Source organism: Mugil cephalus, chromosome 10 (assembly GCF_022458985.1).
Source record: "Mugil cephalus isolate CIBA_MC_2020 chromosome 10, CIBA_Mcephalus_1.1, whole genome shotgun sequence".
Classification (NCBI taxonomy): domain Eukaryota; kingdom Metazoa; phylum Chordata; class Actinopteri; order Mugiliformes; family Mugilidae; genus Mugil; species Mugil cephalus.
This window is the reverse complement of record NC_061779.1, coordinates 3,584,902-3,602,884: the sequence shown is the minus strand read 5'-3', so window position 1 is coordinate 3,602,884 and position 17,983 is coordinate 3,584,902. Positions and strand designations below refer to the sequence as shown.

At 43.4% G+C, this 17,983-nt stretch overlaps 2 protein-coding genes across 4 annotated transcripts; both read right to left on the bottom strand.

Moving 5' to 3' along the window:
* Window positions 1–94: 94 nt before the first annotated feature.
* trabd (TraB domain containing) lies at window positions 95–7,465 on the bottom strand. 2 transcript variants are annotated; one of them, XM_047595717.1, is made up of 10 exons: window positions 7,049–7,465; window positions 6,536–6,569; window positions 6,176–6,242; window positions 5,380–5,546; window positions 4,940–5,080; window positions 4,465–4,575; window positions 4,233–4,372; window positions 3,543–3,715; window positions 2,338–2,434; window positions 95–2,245 (listed from the first exon to the last, which is right to left on the bottom strand). In XM_047595717.1, exons 2-10 carry the CDS (start codon window positions 6,557–6,559, stop codon window positions 2,074–2,076), a joined length of 1,092 nt encoding a protein of 363 aa, XP_047451673.1. In that variant the 5' UTR covers window positions 6,560–6,569; window positions 7,049–7,465; the 3' UTR covers window positions 95–2,073. The 2 variants fall into 2 exon arrangements, with proteins under 2 accessions (XP_047451673.1, XP_047451674.1); XM_047595718.1 differs by lacking the exon at window positions 6,536–6,569 and having other exon boundaries at window positions 7,049–7,106.
* Window positions 7,466–8,883: 1,418 nt separating this feature from the next.
* Window positions 8,884–16,552, bottom strand: panx2 (pannexin 2). Of its 2 annotated transcripts, none has more exons than XM_047595716.1 (6): window positions 16,446–16,552; window positions 13,720–14,419; window positions 11,463–12,577; window positions 11,058–11,193; window positions 10,413–10,598; window positions 8,884–9,615 (listed from the first exon to the last, which is right to left on the bottom strand). In XM_047595716.1, the coding sequence occupies exons 2-6, from the start codon at window positions 13,946–13,948 to the stop codon at window positions 9,296–9,298; spliced, it is 1,986 nt and encodes a 661-aa protein (XP_047451672.1). In that variant the 5' UTR covers window positions 13,949–14,419; window positions 16,446–16,552; the 3' UTR covers window positions 8,884–9,295. The 2 variants fall into 2 exon arrangements, with proteins under 2 accessions (XP_047451672.1, XP_047451671.1); XM_047595715.1 differs by having other exon boundaries at window positions 16,333–16,511.
* Between the last annotated feature and the right edge of the window lie 1,431 nt (window positions 16,553–17,983).

Sequence of the window (17,983 nt, the reverse complement as noted above, 5' to 3'; positions counted from 1 at the left end):
TACAACCCAGCAGAATGTTAAAGGGTTAATATTTCACCAGATTTTTAAGTGCATACACGATTTGACTAAAATAAAAGGACAAGGCTACAATATCTTTGAGGCAAATATAATTTTCTTTACTTTAAATGTTTTTATAACCCATAACAGAAACAAGCATTTGGTATGTTAACAATGACGACACATGGGTGTGGGAAAGTGAATCCAACAAATAAACACTGGCATTCATACAGATTTCTTGGCAGTTCCCAAACACACAACTGAACCCTTCAGAAATGATGCAGGAGGGAGACAGACTGTAAATATTTGAATTTGACAGTGTTATACTGCAGAGGAACTGAGAGGCATGGACTACACCTGACCTCCTCTTTGTCAATATCCTTATCTCTCAATTTAAGCATGAGAATTTTGCAACTGGAAGACAGATTATCCGAGTTGGCTCAGAGTGTGGATAGCTGGCCGATCATGTTTTTAAAGGGGAAATGAATTTATAGTTTGTTGGACTGAAAAAGAAAAAGTTGTAAATTAACTCCTAAATTGAAGGTTGGCTTTATGTGGTTACACAATCTGAATTTCTCCCATGTGACATTATAGTGTATTTCCAGGGAGGATATATTACCAGTCCAGGAGAAGAGGCAGTTTGAGAGTCAAAGGCAGCAGTAAAATCACCGTAAGGCTTTATCTCCCAAACTTAACTGTCCACCTCGTTAGTAGGCAAAGAGAAATCACTGTAAATCCTTAATTTAAGGGAAACAGACTAATCTTAAGATCAGACAAGAAAGTAATGACAATGCATATATCATAAACGTTCAAACAACAGCTGTGTCCGACGTGTGATGCGACAGTTTTCAGAAATGGCTTTCTCTATGTGATGCATATATTCGAGTCAAGTAAGAACCCTCCACTCAGAGACGGAGCCATCATTGAGAACCGAAATGAGCGGGAAGATTACGCACTGCTCTTCCTGAGGCATGTGGACGCCTGTCCTGCATCAGGTCTCTGTCAAATGAATGATGGATCATATAGCGTAGGGGGGCTATGGTGTGTCTATATTCAGGGAAAACGGTGTTTATAAAAACAGCTCTATCATGTAATAATATAAAGACAGAATCCTATAAACGGACCACTCTTGTTGAAAATGCATATAACACTTCTTAGTTCACCTGTAGCCCTTACAGCTGTAAGATGAGGCACTTGTCTGTTGATGTTGGGAGGACTGTGCACGAATGAAATCTATCTTCTACTATCCCGTGTAAATACAACTGTATATTTTTACAGCTTCTATAATTCTGACCAACCCATGGTTGACAGATGAATTATTTTGGATTCTGAAGAGTACGCATTTTTAAACAGATTTGTCGAGATTCTGAAGTTGAATTCTCCTAATTAACTTCTTTTTACATGCACCTCACAGCATAGGAGTCTCTCTATGCACCAGCTATAAAACCATACATTTTTCTAACTTGTTTATTATAGTTATGCCCGACTGTTTTTACTTCCACATGCTGCATGTGTTAAAAAAAAAAAAAAAAAAAAAGACTCTGCCAGTCCATTATAAAGTGCTGGAATTGAAATCTGACAGTTACCAACAATATGTGTTGGCACAAGAAAAGAGGAGGGACTAAGAAGACATTGTCCTCTCAGAAAATGTCTCCGTTATATCAGGGCAGGTGACTTAAGATATATCCAATGATACTTTTCAAATAAAAACTATATGTCTGTGTGTATAAACCAGAACTGTGGGAAACATGCTGTACAAACCCAAAACAATTATTGGCATTTGTAAATCTTACAAAATGCAGGATTTTGCTCAAAAAAAGGAGAGAAAACTAAGAGTACTGTCATGGGTTCTTTGGCAGTACAGCCCTGCTGCGTATACAGGGACGTCAATACGAGGTTGGAGGGGTTGGTAACCACCCCCCCACCCACATCGAGGTCCTTGTGAGTTCATAGTGTGGGCTGGGCGAACCCCGTCCTCCACCTACACCTCCTGTTTTTTAAGGCCACTGGTGAAAGATGCATTGTTTTCGTAGATCAAAGGTCGTGTCACTGGTGGCTGAAAGGAGACCAGCGGGGTCAAGCGGGAGGCGGCCGCAGCGTCTCCAGCAAAGACTGGACTGCAGGTAAAGACAGCACGGCTCTACCTAAACTTCCTCCAGCGCGGTAGCAGGCGTATCCCAGCATTCCCATCACCACTCCCTTTATGACGGTGCGTACCACCCAGCCGAAACGTGAGGGAGGTGCAACCCTGAAGAGAGAAACACAGTCACAGTTAAATTATATAGTTTATATTACTGAAAATTGGTGAATTATAGTGTCCAAACATTGTGACATACACACCTCATGATTTCATTAATATCAAGCTGCTTCTCCCAGTTTCGTTCTATGCCGGGAACGTGGCCCATCCCTACGACTCCCACCACCACAGCAGGCACTTCTACAAAGAGAATCAAACGTTCTCTTACATGTTTCACATCTATGAACTCAAATTCTCAATTTTACATACTCGTAAGTTTGAGTAAATCCCCATGTTAACAGAAATAAAAAGACAAATGAGCACATGCTGAGGACAGATTTTGCTGTGACTGTTCTGTTCTCCTTTAAAAATGATGCACTGAGGCTTCACAGAACAAATAAACTACTCAGTGAATCCAGTTTCGTTCTTTGAAGCCTCATAATGCTGCTAGTAGTGAAACTGAGTGACAATGTCCCAGCATTTCTTCGTAGTGGAGTAGAAATTTCACATGAATAATGACTGAGCATTTCTCCGTTGCATTCGAAACCACACTGTCATGGCTGGTCAGCTAATTTCACAACAGTTTTGGCAACTCATTCAACCGTACAATCCTTTTGTATTTATTCCTTTACCCAGAAATGTCAGCAAGTCTGAGCAGATCAACATTAGATGTTACATTCTATTCAGTAAAGTGCTTGAAACAGCATAATGGATAGACAAACCACTATGTGACACACATGTGAATCAACCCATAAATGTCACGTATATATACTGAATATATCAAGGTGAAAAGACACTGTACACTGACCAGGCATTACATTATGACCACCTGCCTAATAGCCTCCCTTGTGCCTCTAAAACAGTTGTGACTAAGCAGAGAATGGACATGGGGCTTCTGAGGGTGTCCTGTGGTGTCTGGCAACAGGATGTTGTTGGTGGGGGGCCTTTGGATCCTATGAGTTGAGGGGAGGGCCCTCTGTGGATCATCCCACAGATACTTGATCAGTTTGGGATCTTTGGAGGCCAGGTCAACACCTTGGGTTGTTCTTCGTGTTTGTTTGTTTTTTCCCTTTGTGTTGTTCCTAAAGTGTTTTTGTGTGTGCGTCTGTGTCAGGCTGCTCCCATCCAGGAGTGTCATTGCTATGGAGTTTCCCAGTACTACATTGCATTGTAACGAGACGGTCAAAGTTATTAACTCCTTTCTCCTGTCAGTGGTCATAATGTTGTGGCTGACCGGTGTATAATGAAAGAATTAAGTGACACCAAAAAGACATGCTGCTAGCTGCTCAATGAGCAGTGTAATACGCACTCCTGGCATCAGAGGGAGCCTCCACACAGCGTGTAGCCTCGCGGAGCGTGTGCGTGAGGTAGATGTCTCTTTCGGCCACGATGGTTTGGTGGAGAGCAGGAAACTCGCCGATCATCTCTGACATAGTCTGCTCCAGCAGGTCCTTTTGTTTGCACTTCTCTACGTCTTCTTTGCTAAAAAAAAACACGACAGTTTAACAAAAATCAGCTGGAGAATCAAGTAGGATGGAGAAGAAAAAGTGTGATTTCCAAGTGGAAAACCATTTATATACAGCTATTTGGAGGCACGCTCTCAGAGGTGTTGAAAGATGGACATATAATCACTTAATGCAGATAGCTTCCAGCCAAATACTGTGAGCAATGACATTTAAAAAACTTGGCAGAGTTGTCTGTATCTGCATACGTGTAGGCACACGCTGCCTAGTTCTAAACAGACAAATAATCGTGTTGCAGCTGCATTTATCCCAAGCTAAAGGCAAAATGTCTGCTTCTGCAATCAAAACTTTTGTAAATCCTTAGTATGCCTGAGAGGCAGTTTTTCCTCCATATTTGTTATTATTCAGGCTATTTGGGTAGACCAAGTAGGAATGTGATTTAATCAGACGTCCTTTATTTGTTAAACTGTGGTGCTGAATAACTAAAGTTACCAGAAAAGAATCTGTGAACAGATGTTATCAAAGTAAGTTTATACCTGATTGGGTCTGACAGAAAGCAAAGGCCCCAGGCCAGACGAGCCTTCTGCCACAGACTGAGAGCAGCGATGGCCCTCTTGAACGTCACAGGGATGGGCCTGTCCCCAAGCTGAAACTTACAAAATGGAACCCTTCCAGCCTGTAAGGAAAACAAAGAAAAAAAAAAGAGAGAGGATGAAGTAAACACAACAAAACAAAATGTCTGCAGCATTTTTTTGATGTACGATTTACCTCTTTGAAGGCTTCTCTAAACTCCCCTCCAGGTGCCATGCCCAGCTGCTCTGTGATGTGAGCTGAAACCTTGAGCAGGAGGATCTGCATCAGGCCAGACATCAGTCCGTTCTGAGAAACAAAAGGGAACAAATCAGCATAAACCCTCAGGGGCCAACTTTTAATATTTAGTTTGAACAACACATTTTGTTAAATTTGCAAGAAACAACACGTTAGGGGCAATACAGGCCCTTACTCCATACTTAATCCTGCTTTTGCATCATACACCAGTGGTATTTGTTCCTCCATTAAATATGATGCAATGCTCTCCCAAGACCATCACTGCCCTACTTACAATAGTGTAGCCTCACTGCCTTTAATCCACTGTGACTCTTTCCACCTCTCTCCATTCTTCGATTTCCTTCTCCACTTTTCTTGTTCTTGCATTTTTTCATACCACCACAATTGTTATTTCCCACCGCGCTGAAAGCCTGACCTGTTTGATGGCCTGCTGAACCTTGTCCAGGTTGATGTCTTTGGCTTCCCTCAGAAGTGTGTTCTCATCCATCCTCAACATCGACACCCTGTAGTGGCACAACTCCACCACCACCACGTCTGGCTGCACAGCACGGATTGTCTGCACGAGAGTGTAAAGACAGACACGGAGCAGAAAAAAAAAGTGCAAGAGTGAAAGTCGAGACGAGTCGAGTGAGACAAATAGCAAATGAGCGGGGTGATAAGAGAAGTAAAGACAAAAGAAATCGATATGGAAGAAGGAAAACAAGATATAATGAGGCATCAACCTAATTACTCATGACTCATTATCGCTCGTGCACTTCTCCACATTCACAGAATTACACACCAATGATTCGCAGCTTATCGCGTTTTAAAATTGTGAAAGCAGCTTTCTGCACTTTAATCCCCTCATCGGCTCACCGTGGCCACGTCCTTTTTGCTGCTGTCGCTGAAATGGGCGGTGCCCACCAGGTAAAGGATGCTGCCATCGGCGGCAGTCAGGCGTGTCACCGTCTCCGGGAGCACGGGAGACGTCTGGCGGCGCTGGGATCGAAACTGCCAAAGCATAGCCGTAGATTCACCATCCGCTAGACAGAAAAACAATAAAGCCTGACGTCTCATTATGACCAGATTTACTAAAAAGACAAATATATTTAAACTTTGAAGTAGTTTCCAAACTTTTATTGTAACACAAAAACAGCATTTGAGTTGCTATCCGTCAATAATCACACTCTGTGTCTGGCAGTAGTACTACATGATATTAAAAGCAGTAAAAAGCACTTTAATAACAATAATAATAGTATAGTCACTTCCTTTATCACTATCTGTGAATACTGGTATGAAGGGCTGACTGTAAGTGTAGGTGTAAGTCTTTCTTTGTGCTGATTTATTCAGGACACAATAACTTGTTTCCATAAACTTAACAGAACAATACTCGACCTACACGTTACACGACATTGCATAGTTACAAACCATATGGCTTCTGCAATGTGATTAACCCTGACTATATAGACAGGAAAACATAAGCCTCCTGGCACAAACACGTACAACCCACAAGATCTGGCAACAATCTGGCTCCTACAAATAGGTCTGCTGCAACAAACTGCTATGTTGATGCACTATTTAGTCTTTTATCTAAAAAAAAAAAAACGTGCATGACAGAGGTAGAGGTGTGACATTTCTGATGAAATACAGTGCACACAAAAAAACAGCTCACCGAGGCCCGGAGGTATACACGGCAGTTCCTCATCCGAGGGATCCTCTGTTGGGGCGACTGGCTCACCCTGCAACACATCAGTGCAGTCAAACAATAACAAAAAAAACAACAAACAAACAAAAAATGTGGGAATGTTTTATTTTCTCTTCCCGCCACGGTTTATTTTAAGTCTAGCCAGTGTAAAAAAAGAAAAGAAAAGAAAAAAATGTGGTAATTCCACATGAGCTGCTGATTGAGCAACACCTCAAGCAGGTTAGCCGCAGACTGACATGTGTTCCCAGTGTGTCCCTTTACCCCAGTTTGAACATCAGCCAAATACGTATAAGTAGAAAAAATCTTACAATACAAATAGATACCCACCTCTGAATTGTTGCCTTGGTCCATGTTTGAAGCACTGCGAGGTGTGTGAGACAGGCAGGCAGGCAGACAGACAACAGGTTTGAAGACAGAGGTAAGTTAACGCCACAGACACACAGCAGTGATGCGTTCAATGGTAGCTTGGTACAAATACGGCGTCACTGACTGCTGACGTTGCTCTACAGCCGTTGGCTAAAAATGCAGCAATATTAGTGGGGGGAAAGTGGTGTCTATCGTCTAACACATGTTCGATTAAGAATTAGGACGCTTTTAAAGCTAAAAGGGAAGTAGCAATGCGTTACTTCCAGGTGTGAGACAGCAACACACTTGAGTTACTGAGGCATCCTCGGTTTAGCTTAACTCAAGCTAACGTGGGCTAACAGGTCCGGCAGGAATTTCGTCAAATTAAACACCTCGAAATGGTGTAATTTTATCACACCCGCGTCCACTTTCAAATACAACACATCAGGAAATGTACACAGCAGTTGTCCAAAAATATAAATACGCGTTACTTACCGGGTAAGCCAGCCCGTCTCTCAGTGTGTGCGCTCTCCGCTAGTACAACAGCAAAGCGCTCTGCTGAAACTGACAGCCGAGGTGCATTCTGGTACATGTAGTTAAGGATTGACGGGACGCCCGCAGTTGCTCTGTTTGTAAAGAATATGTTTTTAATTCGTGTGCATTTTCACAACATTTCACAAGTTACAATCAAAGTCTGGACTCTGTCTTCTCCGCGTGTTTAGTGGCACCGAGGCTGTCAGAGGTTCAACAGCCCCACTGTGGAAAAATCAACACAGAAAATCAGATATACACCAGTCCGGCATAACATTATGACCACTTACAGGAGAAGTGAACAACATTGACCATCTTGTGAGAGTTCAGTGTTCTGCTGGGGAGCTTTTGGACCTGTTACTTAGACATGATGTACCACCCACCTATACTAGACCAGGCACCCACACCCCATAGAAATGACACTCCTTGACTGATCAAGTATCTGTGGGATGAGCCCTCAACCCATAGGACCCAAAAGTCCCCCCCAATAACAACATTCTGTTGCAAGACACCGCAGGACACCCTCAGAAGGCCCACATCCATTCCCCAGCTGTTTTGGATGCACAAGGGAGACCTACACAATATCACGAAGGTGGTCATAACCTTATGCTTGATCGGTGTGCTCACACTCACACACACACACCAGTGCTACTAGTCTTAAAGTGCTTTTGGATGCATTTAGTGTGCTTGAGTAGTCTAACAAGGAGGGTTGTAGGCTGCAGAGATGGATTATTACGAAAAATACGATGAAATGGAAAACCTGCGTTTATTTTAATGCCCTCGAAGGAAAGATGAATACTATGCATAGGTCTACCTCTAATATATGCAGGCTAACATCAGGAACATCTTCTACAGTGCATGTCATGTTGGTGTTTCCTTAATGAAGTGTCATGAAGTAATCATGTATGACGCTGCAGGAGTGTGCAAATGTGGAAGAAGTGGTTGGCATCCATCCCTTTGTCCACTGACCCCTTCCCTGTGAAAAGGGCTCACGTTTATCCCATACGCTTAAATGTTTACTAAAAAAAAAAAAATGTTTCAGCTATTCTAAATACTCATTCCTTTGTGTTATTTTCCTTTGTTTTTTATTTGTCTATACAGAAAGAAATTTAGATTGTGTGAAGTTTGATTAAAAGGTTTAGCTACCCATCAGTTCATTCACTTCACATTACAACAGTCCCACAAGAAGCCAGCCAAATAAGCCATGTCATACACTTAACCAGTGAGTCCAGCTCCCCCCATCCCAAGAGCAGCTTGAGGTTGATGTATTCAATAAGAACACACCAATATGACTTCATTTTTTTTTTTTATAACAGCTATCTATGAGACACATCTGAGCGTTTCCTCTTAGCAGTACTGCAGTTCCTTTTTGTCTCACAAAATCCACAGTTTCGGGTGTAAAGTCTCCAGTCCCTTTATAAAATATGCCAATTTACCTACTGTTAATGACGTGCAAATAGTGTCAAGTCAAGATCCGATATATGTTCCTAAGCAATGGTGAAATGGCGACATTATAAGCCGTGAAACGTGTGTCCTATTTCTAAACACGCCACAAACACTGAGTCATACACAGTGTCTCTACATGTATAGCGTTCTGTGGAAGTAGCCGTAAGCGCATACATTATTGCCACAACTATATTGTGATCTTTTGCATATTAATTGTGCAGATCTCAACAACTGTATTGCATGAGCTACCTTTCTACTTGGCTAATTGGGATAAAGGGACAAAGCGTAATCGTGTGTTTAAAATACATTTTGCTCGAAGCTTTAATGCAGAAATGCATCGTTAAGGAGTCTGCTTTTTTTTTTTTTTTTTTTTTTTTTTTTAATTATTGTTAGAAAGCTCGATCATCTCTCACTGCTGTTCATTCTGCCATTATGCATTTTCAGTGTAGCTGTTTCGACCCTGCACTGTAGCACCCTGTTTAATTAATTATCACTGCTGGTTTCATTGGTTGGTGATTAGCTGAACACGGTCGTCCTGAGGCGTGAATGTGACATCTTTTCCTGCAGTAATACACTGGACAAAGCGAGCGAATACACACATCCCTGTGCTTTTATCCCCTCTGAATGTTCAGCTTTGCTTAATCCACCCATCACAGCAGCGTGTGAGTTCGTTCAAAGAGTAGAGGTGGCCGTTGGAAGGAGGTGATATACGTGGTGTTCATGTGAGCGCAGTGTCAGGGGGGAAAGGAAACTCAGTCATATTCTTCAACATTCTCCTGCAGCGATGAGCTCCCCGGGTCGCTCTGCCAGCCGCCTCCTTCTGTTTTCTTCGTCCTCTTCTTCCTCAAATAGAGTGTGATGTATACTCAGCAGCTGGTGTGTGGGGGCTATGGTCAGGGGTGGCGGCTGAGATTCGGGATTTTCCGTCGGGCCGAGAGGCTCTGGTTGCGGAGGGGAGGACTTGGGACTGAGGGCGTCCTCACTGGAGGGAGCGTTGGGGCTCACCCCATTTACATATGTAGTTGTGGGCAGGGTCATTTTAGAAAAGGCAGTGCTGGTTGATTCTGGAGAGCAGACTTTAGTTTCTGAAAAGCATGGAATAAGAGAGAAAGAAGCATAAACATCTGGAGTCCACAGTATAATTAGCTGTTTTTGACTGCTTTTGGTTTTACCTTTATATTTCGTCTTAAAAACAGTTTACATTTCCTTGTTTGGTGTCATTCTTTTAAGCACAACCTCACATGTGTCATTTTACAGTTATTTTTTCATTTTCACAAACTGTATTAACACACTGGACCTAAAACCAGACTAAAAACCATAAAATCCGAGTAGGAAAAAGTTTGATTTTTCACTGTGAAAACCACAAACATGTTTAACGAACCATTTTTATAACTTAGAATGCAAATCTAAAGTGTAAATTTCAAAATCTTATGTACAAATTTAGCAAACAACAAAGCTATTTCTAACTATTTCCGCTAAAATGCAGGAAATGCATCATGTATTTTTGTACAACTATTTACAAAACTACCAGGTGTAACAACAAGTAATAATATCTAAAAGAGACTGTATATATATTTATATATGTATAGACTGAATATAGTGTCACTCCCACAACTTTTCCCTCTTCCTTAGCAACCACTGACACAGCATTTTCTGAGGGTTGATGATAAAGTGAGGCGTAAATTATTTATAATAAGTCTAGTTTTACACAATTTAAAAACTGCTATATAGGTTAAAGTCAGCACTTTCTGTAAAGGTTGAAATGCTACATGTTCTCGTCTATATCTCATCTTACACTGGTCATGTGATTTGTACGTTAATCAAGTGGAACTTAATATAACAATATATTGTAACTAAACATGTGTGTGTAAATGAGGCCTACCTGTAATTGCACCAGACACATGAACAATAGTGTGTGTGCCTTCGATGAACACTGCGTCCATGTTGTGCTCTGACGGTAGGGGTTCTGCGATGGCCGCCTCCACCTTGGGCTTACGGATCGTCAGCATGTACGGGTGGACATCCAGAGAGAAGTTCCGCGCGTGCTTCTTTTCTATCACAGTTAAGTCTGCAATTAAAAAAAAAAAAAAAAAGTACAATATTGCAGCAGCATGGCGGACCCTCTATCCGTAACGAACTTAAAACTGCCTCAAACCCTCCACATCACTTTTTTGTTTTCTTCCTCTTCCACCTTTCATTGCAGGAACCAGGGGACCAGGGGGACTTGTTATCCCATCCCTGTCTGTCCCTTCTTGTCCCTCCATCCGTTTCTATCCTGTCTACCAATAAATGTCTTTTTTTGCAACGATTAAGATCTTTGTCAGTGAAAAGTCAGGTATATTATAAGTAGTATATACTGTATAGTATAATAGTAAATAAAAGCTTTGTAGAGCTGAGAGTAGAGTGATTTTCTTTTCCAGTTTTGATAATACCTACAATTCATACACTGTCAATATATCAATTATACAAAATATGTAGTGGAGAACTTGTACATTTTGTGTCTTCGTATATCACAGATTCTACCTACCTTTTGTTGAAGGATGTTGTGTGCCCTTATTATCCAGAAGTGGTGCAATGAAGTTGTCTGCCACAGTTTTTCTTCTGAGTGGTTTGGGCTTTTCAGGCTTGGCGTTATTCTCCAAGCGGGTCATGGTAAGAGGTTCCTTTACAATGGGCAAACAACGAAAACAGGTCATCACATCAAAGCAGCTGGAGCAGCCAGAGGCCGAGGTTAAAGCTGCATTAGTGTTCTACATATTTGGGAAGTCCTAAATGAGAACCACTTCCTCTGCCTCTCCAACCTGAGAGGCTTTTATCAGGAGTTAATATTACTCTGCTGCAAAGATCTGCGCTCCACAAAGCACGAATAAGCTGTTATACTGAGTATTATTTTCTTTCAAGTCAGTTCAGATTGTTTGTGTAAGTGCCTTACCTTGAACGGCTGAGGAAGGGGGTTCGAGCTTGGGATCCATTTAATTTTCTTGCGCGGCCGTTTGATGACCAGTGGCTCCCCACCCATGTCTCCGACCCTGAGATCAGAAGGATCCATATTGGGATCAATTGTCTGTATCCCAGAATCTCTCACAGTGGGTGTAGCGTCGTGGTTGGACTGTGCAAGCGCAGCCAGCAGCTGCCTGACCACATTGTCATACATGAGGTCGCTCTCGTTAGTGATGAAGTCCAGCCGGTTGAGCGACTTGATGTGATCCCTGTTCTCGTTGCAGAACATGGCCAGGATGTTAATATCACAGAACTGAGACTTCTGCCAGCGTCGCCGCGTTTTAATGCCCACTTTGTGCAGTTTGTCAAATACAAAGTTGGACTTCCGCACCACAAACAAATGAAGCAAATTCAGCAGGATGATGAAGTTCATGGTGCAGAGCAGAGATAAATCCACAGCTGCCATGATGCGCTGCAGCTGCACAGCGGGAAGCTTGCAGTTGACTTTGAGCTTCAGCTCTGGGTAGCTGCTAATGTCAGGGGGCTCACCTAGCGCACAGGTGAACTCGTTCTGCCTTTGGCGAGCGTAGTAGGCGCTCAGGTAGGAAATGGGGATGGAGCTGAGGCAGATGATAGCTAGGTGACGCGCCAGGTAGATCTTAGCTAAAAAGTTACTTTGACCTCGTCTCTCCAAATACTTTTCAAACAGGTTCTGCTCGGGGCTCTTCTCCTTCTCTGCATTCTCTATGATCTCCCTCCGCTCCCGTTCAGTTATGCCAGGCCCTTTGGACTGGATCTGCTTCTCGATCTTCGGGGCTCGGCCCTCGGCTGCTCGATGATAGCAGTTGTCAATCTCTTGAAGCAGGAAGTTGAGCTCTGAAGTGAGCCGCGTGGATGCGAGGAACTCCCACCCCAGAGCGGGAATGTACATGATTCCAGCGAAGGCCAGCAGGGCGTAGGGCAGGAACTTGTGCTCAAAGAGGGAAGGCCAAAGGTGAGGCTCCACTCCGGGTAAAGCATCACGAAGCTCTGTCCAGCAGTAGCCCCGCGCGTACAGTGCCTGGTCTCGAGTGAAGTTGTGTGGTGTGTAACAGTATATGGACTCCTCTGGAGAAAGCACAGATAGAAATAATTAGTCTTCATGGCATTATTTAAGTGTATAAGTCATTAGACTGCTGCAGGTGCTGCATCCTGGATCAGTTTATTCAGGTTTTTTTGTGCAAGATCTGGACAAGAAATGAGAGGTGAGAAAAACAGAAAGTGAAAGAAGGACAGCAAACATGAAATACCTGAAAACACACATGCACACAACTACACAGAGTTAAAAAAATGAACCAAAAAGCTGCAGATATTGACATTTCCAACGACGACTTTAATGCTTTTCTTTGAAATTATTTTCCATCACATTAAACCTCCAGTGATACATTTACATCTTCCAGGAAATGTTTCTATCAGATCTCTGCCTGTTTCACATCAATAACAACTTTATCTCTCAGCATCTCTTAGACTCATTAATCTTTTCAGCACAAAGCTCAGTGTGTGTCACAATACTCGCTTAATAAACGCTTTTTGAAATGAGAGAATCCTCCGGCAGAGTCGGATAAAAGCGGCGAGGACAACCTCTTCCTGTCAAATGTGTTCTCCGTCACTTTTGTGTCCATTCTGTGCGTGTGTAAGTGGTTCAGGGCTTCAGTAAATCTTAATACATCTGATATTAACAACATCATTAAACTGCTGTTTGGGTGATTGCGGAGGGCGAGACTGTCCCCGTGTCGAGGCACACAAAGAATGCTAACCTTGTCTGGACACCCACGCTGTTTTGCTGCTAAAGTTAAATGCTTAGTCCCAGCTGGTTAGATGCGGCAGAGATCCTGACTCAGCAGTCAACTAACAGCCCCCCCCCCATCCATCACTTCCACTCTCTGCCTTTTAGCCAAACATGTTCCTTGTATCCTGAGCTGCAATCCATTCACTCCCTCACATTTCCCATTTTGTTTTCTGTGCTCTCTGGCACTTCTAGATGTTTCCACTCCTCTTATTTCCTTGCTCCTCTTTCATCTCTGCCTCATTTTCCACATCTCCTGCAGTGATGTACAAAACAGCTACGTATGCGGCAATTGAACCTTGTGTTGTTTTTGTATTTGTGTATGTTCCCAAAGCACCTTGAACAAAAGTGACATGAGGGTCAAGCAGCTGCCGTGTTCTTGCGGCTGTGGCGATGAACCCCCTCTAGTGGCTGAGCGTCTCACCTGCAAAGTTCCTTGTGAAGACGAGGGTGACCAGCAGGATGGGGATGATGACCGTCCCTATAGTAACGACACGATCAAAGGGCAGCTCCAGTTTGAGCTGCACCATGAGGCCGGCTAGCGCCCCGCCCTTCTCGTCCTGAGAGGAGCCCGGCAGGATGAGCTCCTTCAGCTTCTCGCCCGCGAGTAGAGCTGTGGCCATGTCTAGATTCTGATCGAGGATGTTCTGCATCCGGAAGGTGAAGAACTCACACTACAACCCCACCGCCTCCGTCCCACAAGGGAGATCAGCCGCTCCCTGCTCCACTTAGGTACCCGTCAAAACGAGGTGATGCTGCGCGCAGGCAAAACACACACAGGAATGTGTGGCCAGCTTCAGCCCCTGTCAACATGTGTGGGACAGTAGCGGCTCATACCGTGCGGTCTGTGATCTCCAAAGGTTCGCTCTCTTCTACAGTTGGGTGCACTTCTGCTGTAGTCGAAGAACAGACATAATGTTTAAAAGCACAAAGGCTCACTCGGCCTCCTCTGCGTGCCCCACTGTGTTCGCCCGTCCCAGTGGCCTCAGTCCACACTCTCTGTGTCAGGATGAGGAATGAGCTGAATTTAGGAGTTGTCCTTGCAATCCTCAGGGACAGAGACCGTTGGCTGAAGAGAGGCGTTACATGAGCTTCGGTCAGGAGAAACTCTGACCAATCCTTTCCTGAAAGACAAATTGGTAAAGTGTGGGCATTTCTGTCATGGTACAGTAATTTGCAAGATGTTATTTCTGGAAATGTGCAATAAATAATTAGGGTGTTTCAAAATCGCTGCGGAAGTGTTGTCTCACGCAGTTCCTCAGGAAAGCACTCTGTTCCCATCCATCTCCCTCAATAATGCAGTCATGTGGCGGTTTCTAAGCTTCCCGCTTTGACCAGTGAAGTGTGTGAAGGTGGCTTAGGGAGATTTTTGCCTTTGATTTAGCAAGGACACTAAAGGGCATGTTCTAACTCTGGGGACTATGCTAACTTAAATCTAATTAAAAACGGAATTTCCTCTGTGATTTAGCAACAGTTTTTTTTTCTTTTTTTTTTGAACAGTGTTTGGATACTGTTCTGTTTCAGGGTTCATCTCTTACTCCTCTCTGGACTGCTGCTGGTCATTATCTCTGTGGAGCATGTTCACATGAGGTGACACTTTTCAGCAACAGCATACACATATATAGTCTGAGTGTGTATGTGCGGATCAGCACCTGCATGCTCATCTCAACTGAAGGTTACGCGGACGTCCTTGAGACGTGATATTCCATGAGGATAGATAGAGAATACAGCCACGGTTCTAAACAAGGGTTCTCCTCCTTTGGTTCCCCTTGTTCTCCTTCTTCTTCTTTTTGTATTACTTACTTCGTTTCACTTTCCTGGCATTATACAAAAACGCAGCTAATCTGTAAGATCCTTAGAAGCCAATCTCCCAGTTCCAGGGCTGCAGAGTCTGTTGATTATATCTCTATGATGGGAATCTGGAGACTGTGGTTTTTAATAATAAAGGGGTCAATTAGCCTCCTCTTCTCTGCTTTTTATTCTCTCACAGACCTGATGAGGACAATCATAATGAGAAAATTCCTTTGATTTATTATCAGGTAGCCCAATATTCAAGGCTGCATATGTTTATGCAAACATCCCAGAAAAAGAGAACAATGTGTTCCCTGTGGTATGCCTGAAAAAAAAGAAAAAAAAGAAAAAAAAGAAATAGCATACACACTACACTCTTGTAACTTTAAATATATCCTCAAAGATTGAGAAAGATCAGAGGAGAAGCAAGATTTACATCATTTAAACTTAAAGGGACAGCCCCTGGTTTTTGGACCTCGGCTCAGAAGCTGTCTGCGAGCCACTGGCACCGGTCCAGTCCGACAGATTATGCCCCACAGTTGGACCAAGCTATCAGTGTTTAGAGAGGGAATCCCACATTCCTCGGCTACTACAGCGTCCCACTCAGCTATGAGCACTTCAGTCGGCTACAAAGACACAGACAGAAGCTAAACAAAAGCCGGAGAAGAGGAGCTTTGTTCATTCATTATTAATTAGATAATGGCCGAGGATGGAAGAACTTTTAGGGTGGATATACCACTTGCTGTCAGAGACGGGAGAAATGTGATCATCACAACAATAATCTATAACTGATCTATAACAGTCTGGTGATGGATTTGAGGAAATGCAGTACAACACCCTCAAGTATCCTCAAGATTTTGCCACTTTTGACTGTTAGCAAGTCCCTGAAGGGGACACCACAGGAACATTATATTAGGATGAGAGACCACTATGTCCTAGTTAGCTCGTGTTTGGTTCGGATGTCTCCTAACAGGTCTGTGAGTCCAGGACAGTGGGAGAATCGCGACCCGGATGACAGCACTTCCATCAGAGACATTGCATTGCAGTGAATTCCAGCTGCCTGAAGGATGACACGCCGTTTCAGCACCTGAGGATCGGACAGCTCCCGATAGCGAGCACCGAGACGAGCTTCTAAACACCAAGTCAAGCGATTCAATGTGTGTGTGTGAGAGAGAGAGTAAGTGTGTGTGTGTGTGTGTGTGTGATGATCGGTGTGTGAGAGAAGGTTCTCTGGGATGCTCAATACCTGCACCAGCCTGTCCACCTGTCCGCAGACTACAGCCACATTTCCTCCTCCGGTGCCAAAAGTGGAGCCATGTTCACGCAGTGGTGGGAAAGAATAATAAAACACACACTCACCGTGTCTCTCGCTGCATCTCCCGGCACGGTAAGAGTTAATCTGCAGTGCGGGCGAGAAGCAGCTACAGCATGTATCCGAGCACACCGGTTTGTTCCGCCTTTCCCCCACCACCTTCCCCTCCCCAGCTCCCCTCCATCCAACCCTCTCCTCTGTGTTCTCCCCTCCCTGCCCTGCCTCTTGCTTTAGAAACAAGGGATGAGATAACGCATTAAGATTCTGTGGTTCATCACATCACCTCTCTCTGAACGCACGATTCGCAGGGATGAGCTGCTGCTTGGCACAGGTGCAGCAAAACCGATTAGCAGATCATGTTCATCGTGTTGTGATTACATAACCCTCATTAGATGATCACAATATAAACACTACAGATCCGGTTTCCCGCATGAGCCCTAAAAGAGCTTTGAAATGTGACATAATCGCACACAACTTGGGGAGTGTGATGCGAAAAGGATACCGGCTTCACTGTTTCTAATGCCCCAGTTAGTTTAGACTACAACCAAACCACAAGGCACTAGTAGGCTTTTCTTTCCAATTGATAGGTCTGTCCAATCCGTCCATCATCTGCGAGACCGGTTCTGGGCACAGACATGGCATGCAAACAACGAATAGGAAGATGCTTGCCATTCAAGCTCCCTGGGTGTGGCGGGCATCGTCGTGCCATCCTAGAAATCAAGCCACGGAAGTGAAGTTCGAAAGTCCACTATGATGGATGATCGATTCCTTTACAGTCATGCGTAAAGGAGTTCCAGGGAGGGGATTGTTTTAGGGAAACCGACAGATTAATGAATTCATATATGAGAATGTGATTGTTTGCTGCAGAATGCCACAGAAATGGCTTTTAATTTAACAGTGACTGAAGTTTAGCCTGCAGACAGTGTCTGTGAGCGCGCAAAAAAAAAAAAAAAAAGTGGCGCGTCCCCGATGCTCGCCCGCTGGACCGAGCCACAAGTCATTCCTTTCCTCAAGCCGGTTTCCGCCGGTTAGGAAACACGCTCCTCTCTACGTCTGCTTCCAAATATAGTCTCTCTCTCTCTCTCTCTCTCTCTCTCTCTCTCTCCTTGATGTTCAAGTCTAAAATGCAGCTTTCTGTCATGGTGGCACAAAGAACAGAGACAGCATGATGGGAAATACCAAACATCTTAAATAACAGTGTTTCTCTTTTTTTCTTTCATTTTTTTTTAGCTTTATATACACGATATGTTCCTATGTTTGTGCATGGGTTTATCTTTGATTCATATATACAGTATGTGACATAAAGGATGAGGCCTTGTCAATAATAATAATAATAATAATAATAATAACATGTGATGCACAGCAGGAGAGGGGGAGTAAATTAGTAAAGTAAGGAAACAAGGAAGTTTCAAGTAGACCAGAACAGTAACCAGATAATCATTCTCACTGCTAAAGAGGAAATCAGAAAACACTGACACGTCTTTAAATACAGAAGACAATATTTTATTTATAAAACAACAACATGAATTTGAGTTAGTTGTCATTAGATTAGTTAATCCTGTTTATCTGCAGTAAAAAAAAGAGT